At 37.9% G+C, this 6,195-nt stretch overlaps 1 protein-coding gene across 2 annotated transcripts in view; it reads left to right on the top strand.

Annotated features, from left to right (window-relative positions):
• The window catches only part of tln2b (talin 2b), a 136,383-nt gene that overhangs the window by 59,157 nt on the left and 71,031 nt on the right, over window positions 1-6,195 (top strand). For both annotated transcript variants that reach the window (XM_088996139.1, XM_088996138.1), the window contains exons 7-9: window positions 3,327-3,454; window positions 4,547-4,610; window positions 5,709-5,813. In XM_088996139.1, coding sequence (XP_088852265.1) covers window positions 3,327-3,454; window positions 4,547-4,610; window positions 5,709-5,813 — 297 coding nt within the window. The remainder of the gene's footprint in view (window positions 1-3,326; window positions 3,455-4,546; window positions 4,611-5,708; window positions 5,814-6,195) is intronic.

The raw sequence follows: 6,195 nt of genomic DNA, 5'->3' as shown, positions 1-6,195 counted from the left end.
TTTGCAAGGTGGTGATGGCGACTGTGGATCCCAAAAAGCAGGCAGGAGGGAGCAATAGGTTGTGTTTGACAAATTGTATTAAAATAAAGACAGCAGGAACAAAATGTAAAACATCAAAATCATCTGAAGAGAAAAAATACAAAGTATCAAAAGAAAACCAAGATTAAAAGCCCGACAAGGTGAAACAAACACGAGCACAGCATATAATCCATACACAGTGCATACAATTGCATACAAAGCATACAACAATGACCCACTCACGAATGGTCGTGCCGGGAGTCCTTTTGAGTGCCACTGATTGGGAACGACCAGCAACTGCGAGGCAGCAGGCAGGGCTGACAGCGCTACCCGTTGGTCGCCAATCCGAATGTGGCAGTCCGCCACTGATCGGGACGACCAGCACCTGAACAGGTCAATCAGATTCCAACAGTCATACAAAAAACTGGACTGCACTTCTTAAGCATTGAATTTATTTAGACATCATATAAATAAATAAATAAATAAATAAATAAATAACTAAATAAATAAACATACATACATACATACATACATACATACATACATACATACATACATACATACATACATACATACATACCTACATGAATGAACGATTAATTAATTAATTAACAATATTTAAAAAGAAAGCACAATAGGACAACTCACTAAAGCCATGTTGTTGTTTTTTCAAAATTGTTTCCTTTGCGACATGTGTTTGAATTGAATGAATTGCGCAGCCCTATTAATGTAAACATTAAACTTCGTCTTCCCTTTGTTTTCACACAACATTGTACTGGAGAGCGCGTCGCAGATGAGGGCTAATTTTCAAACATCCCAGTCTACAAGAGCTTATGCGATCCACTGTGCACCGCACCAGGGAAAGGATTCATGAGCCCAAGTGCAGGAGATTCTTGTCCTCATTATAGTCATGTAAGCCGCCAACTAATTGTTCACTTAAGTAATGAGACATAAGAATGACTCAAGCCGGAGAGCTCTACGCGCATACATTCGGCTTGCCGATACTTAAAGCACTGATGGGGCCTCTTTCTCTCTATCCGCAGTGCCCTCATCTTCTGATGCATTTATTTTGCAGCACTAAACGAGAAAGCAAAAGAGAAAGCCAGGCTAGCCTGTGGAGAGAACAACCAACATACACACTCACACAAAATCCTTTCAAGAATGTCAACAAAAGATTCACCCTTTCTCGCCGCACTTTATTGTCATGTTGATAGCCTGGCTAAATAGAGACCGGAATTTTGAAATGCACCTTTTTACCTAATGGAAAAACACAGTTGTAAAATGGATTCGGTTTCATTAATGGTCATTATGCAATGCAGTGAAGGGAGGATGTTGAAAGCTTGATGTGTGTGTTTTTTGTGTGTGTACACGTTCAGTATTTCATGTGCTGTGATAAGCAAATGAAACCAAATTTTCTGGCTTTTGTGCCATGAAGGACATACTACAGACCTGCCAACTACTCTGGTTTTGAAGTAAAAACTACAGTTTTCATTATCCCATTCCGGGTTATGGTTTAATAATGAAAATTACGGTTTCCAATAAAAACAATAAATCCAAAATCATCAAAATACTAAGTACTGTACTCAACGTTAATTCAAAACACGAGAATAGGTGATCGGCACAGTGCTAACTGTTAGCTTCTCTTAGATGAAGTACAGGTCTTTCCGAGAATCCATAGTGATGGCTTATTCCTGGAATCAAGACTCAAAAGTTAGCGTCATTTTTATCATTGTCGTGTAATGGCATCTGTCGGAGAAAAAAAAAACAACAAAAAGTGTGAAAAGTAAAAGAAAACTACAGTCGTTTTGTGAGGAATACTCCCAAGCATTTCCAGCAGTTAGTCTTTGCTCAAGAAAAGGTGAAAATGATGCGAGTTTGAGTTTCATGCCCGTCAACCTCTGGCTAATAGCTGCTCATATAAATGATTACAATTCCCGTATAAAAGTTGGCGTACGGCAAGCGGAACAAGGGGAAATGCAGACAGTTTACTGCGCATGCGGAGTAACCTGCACCCCAGCGTATTACGACACTTTTCGGGTTTCAGAAGTTTGCCGGTATGCATACTGCTTCATACCTGTCAACCGGCCGAATTTTGCCATATTCTGTACGATTTTTGCACATTTCTAGATATGTACGGCATACAAGAAAGGTTATACGGCAACGGCAAAATATTATTTTGAGATATTTTCGATTCCGTTTTCATCAATAAATCTTCTTTTCCTTTCGAATTTTCCCTTTATGGGGTCGCCACAGCGAATCAGTGTCCTCCATCTTCAGAGGTTTGATCCGCATGTTTGTTTTGGCCAAGCGTTTACGTTGGATGCCCTTCCTGACATAACCCTTTGTATTTATCCGGGCTTGGGACCGGCACAAGAAGACACTGGCTACAGAACAAGCAACTCTATGAACTTAATAAAGATGAACATACTCAGTAAAAGGCTCACAAACACATAATGGTCATCGGCACAGCGGCATTCACAACAAACCAAAACTATACTCACCGTTTTCGTCATTCAATATTAGCGGGAATGTTAATTATAAAAAAATATTGCTTCTTTTAAAAAGTGAAGTTGATCCCAGAGAAAACAAGTCCGTGCAAAAAGTCTCGAGAAGAAACAAAATTTCCGAAAAGACAAGTTCTGGTCAAGTGTAATTTTATTTTGAAATCAGTTACAATACATACAATATTTTGCTGCTGCGCCTATTCGTCCTGACTCCGCTGCGCTGTAGCGTGTTTTTCTACTCAAGGAGTTTTTCTCCGAGAGAAGAACATTGTTATCGGTGGTTGTTGGCACGCTCTCTTTTTTTTTGTCTTTCTTTTTTAGAGAATAGAGAACAGCTCATGAGAGAACAGCTCATGGAGCATTCTGCTCCAGTGTGTTTGATTTTATTCTGCTTTGTTTGTTTGCATTGTTGTTTCTTTTACTTTGTTTGCACATTTGCATGCCATTAATAAAAAAAACTGTTTTTTTCCCCTGAAAAAAAATCCGCGATGCACTGAAGCCGCGATAAGTGAACCGCGAAGAAGCGAGGCATCACTGTACGTGTAAATATGTTGTAACTTGTTAAAAGTATTCATGTTTACATGTGAAATTATTTTGTTCATAAAATTGCGCAATGAAATATTACACACACATGTGTTTTTTTTTTCTCAATAAGTAAGGAAAAATTGAGCCGTTAGTAACGTCACAGTTTCTCTCAGGTTGACAGCTATGCTGTTTGATCAAATGTACATTGCACATTTGCAATCCAATCATGTGCCTTTATGGCCATATGCTCTTTACTCCTTTTCCTCGTCTCACCACCAGGCCAGGGATGACATATTGAATGGATCCCACCCTGTCTCCTTTGATAAAGCCTGTGAGTTTGCAGGAATCCAGGCTCAGATCCAGTTTGGACCCCACGTGGAGCACAAACACAAGCCTGGATTTCTTGAGTAAGCGTTTTGTACTCGGTTGCATTCGCTTCAATGATTACAATGGTTCTGTACGCTATAGTACTACTTTTAAAGGACAACCGACATCACTTTTTTGTTTCTTAACAGACATCAGAAAAACGTTTTATAGCAACTAAAATACCCAAAACACACAGGGTGATATTTTTAGTCAAATGCAAAACACAAATAAAAATGACTTAAAGGGTCCAAAATCTGCTAAAAAATGAACCCGGAAGTGGCCAGTTTCAAAAGGACCCGCCCCCATTTCGTGACGTCACACCAAGACGTCTTGCCTTGCTCGAGAATCAAAACAATGGCTTCAGATTCGGAGAAGATGCTTTCTTGTTACTCGTCCAATTATGAATATGATTCAAATAGTTCTGAAGAGGAAAGCATACATGATTGCAATCGATTAAATAATTTATTCCATGCCATTTTGAGGTATCTGGGGGCTGGAAATGTAGCACAAAAAGAGGCAGAAAATGGCGACAAAGCTTCTGTAAGGAATTAATCAGCGCGTTTCCACAGGCTGATTAATTCCTTATATGGAGCTTTGTCGCCCTCTTCTGCCTCTTTTTTGGTGCTACACGAAGTTTTCAGACCAGCCAAGTACAGCCAAATGCATTGACGTGACGTGAAGGACTGCTACAATGTGTCCTTTTTCGGTCAGGGGTGTTCCTTCAGTGACGTAACGTACAGACTCGTCACCAACTCAAAAACAAGACTTCCGGAATATTCAGCGCGAGTCTTAAAATGTAAAATATAGCTATATGCGGTGGAATCTTTGTAAAATACGCTCAGTATAAGTCATTTAAAGCCATTTTACAAATTATGGACACAACTTGTCCGGAGACGTCGGTTGTCCTTTAAATAGTCACTTTCCAGCTGTGCATGTAAGATGATGTTTTCCATCACATATGTTATTTCCCCTTCTGGGAAACTCCAGGGGTGGATATCAGCTGTTAGAACTGTTTTCAACTCTCGAGGCAGTGGAGCAAGAATGACCTCATATGTTGAGCTATAGTCACAGAGAGGGGAATGCCTGTCGGTCAACAACAGCAAACATGTAAAAATGTCATTTCTTTCCAATAGCCTGAAGGAATTCTTGCCGAAAGAATACATCAAACAAAGGGGGTCAGAGAAGAAAGTATTCCAAGTATGTATATATTCCATCATTTTGGGGATATTGTACAATTGTTAAAATAAATTTGATATATGTTGACAGTATGTTTGAAGTGCACACCGCAAATGGTAGTCCGCAGTAAATTTTAATCAGAGATGATCTTTTATGTCCTGTAAGTTATTTTTGTCAATGATTTGAAAGTATGCCTTTTCCTTTTTTTCTAGAACATCAGGTTTTTGGAATACAGTATTTTGATTTTATTGTTTATTTTTTTTACATTTAGCCCATAATAGTTTGTAATGTGGATTTGACCATGTCCATGAATTTTCATTAGAAAACACACCTTGCTGAACCCAACACTTAAATAAATCAAAATATATAGTTGAACCACATCTTACATTATGATGATGCTGATTATGATGATGCTGATTATGATAACGATGATGATGATGATGATGATGATGATGATGATTATTATTATTATTATTATTATTATTAAAAGCTGATGTGCAAGAGAAAAATAATGGGGGATTCGTAGTCAACACAAAAAAAATGCATCCAGAGAAGTTTAAATAAATGTCAGATTTTTTTTAACTCATTCACTGCCAGACGATGTGCAAACCATGTGTCCACTCCAGTGCCAGGGTTTTTGTCATTTTCACTCAAATTCTAGGACCCACTGAATATTAAGTTTTTGGACTACATAAACATGCAATTAAGCGTAAGAAACCATAGACTCTCTTCTTTCATCAGGAAGAAAAGAGTTCATTCTTAAGTTGTATGGGTGTGGAGTTATCTGAGCTTGAAATGGGGGTGGCTGTAAAAAATACAATACAATACATTGATTTATATAGCGCTTTAACAACAGCTGAAGCTGCAACAAAGCATTAACATGGACAAAAGATAAACGCTACTCCCTCGTGGAAGAGAAAAACATTGCCAGATGTCTAACTAGTGCTTTATCGGCACCCCCCATAAGAAAAACCAAAACCCAAACAAATTCGGGAATGTCGGTTCATTTCACACTTTTCAATACCCGAATAAATTCGCGTATGGCAGTGAATTATTTTATAAAAGTAATTATTTGGATGATGCGATATGTATTTTTTTAATTGTATTTTCTACACGCAGGATCATAAAAACTGTGGAGAGATAACTGAGATCGAAGCAAAAGTGAAATATGTGAAACTGGCCAGATCATTGCAGACATATGGAGTGTCCTTTTTCCTGGTGAAGGTAAGGACCCAACCTTATGGTTACTTTTTTGTTGTTGTTTTTTAATTGTAATTCGTACTTATATGGCTGAGTCGTTTCACTTGGAAATATTCTATTTTTTTCACATTTTTTTAGACTCAGTCTGTGTATGTATATTTATTTGATATTATTCAGTATTGTTTAATGTACCTCCTGTAGTATGTTTGTAAAAGTCTGTGAATTTTTTTATACGATTGGGTGGGGCTAATGGAAGGAGAAACACTGTTTTGGTGAAATTATTGAAAGCTAGCTAGCTTGAATTATTTGAAGGACAACTGACACCATTTTTTTGTTTCCAAACTGACATCAGAAAAACGTTTTATAGCATCTAAAATACCCAAAACACTCAAGCTGATATTTTTAG

This window comes from Hippocampus bargibanti, linkage group LG05, assembly GCF_051943395.1.
Source record: "Hippocampus bargibanti isolate YZ-2025 linkage group LG05, ASM5194339v1, whole genome shotgun sequence".
Taxonomy (NCBI): Eukaryota; Metazoa; Chordata; class Actinopteri; order Syngnathiformes; family Syngnathidae; genus Hippocampus; species Hippocampus bargibanti.
This window is presented reverse-complemented; position numbering and strand designations above follow the sequence as displayed.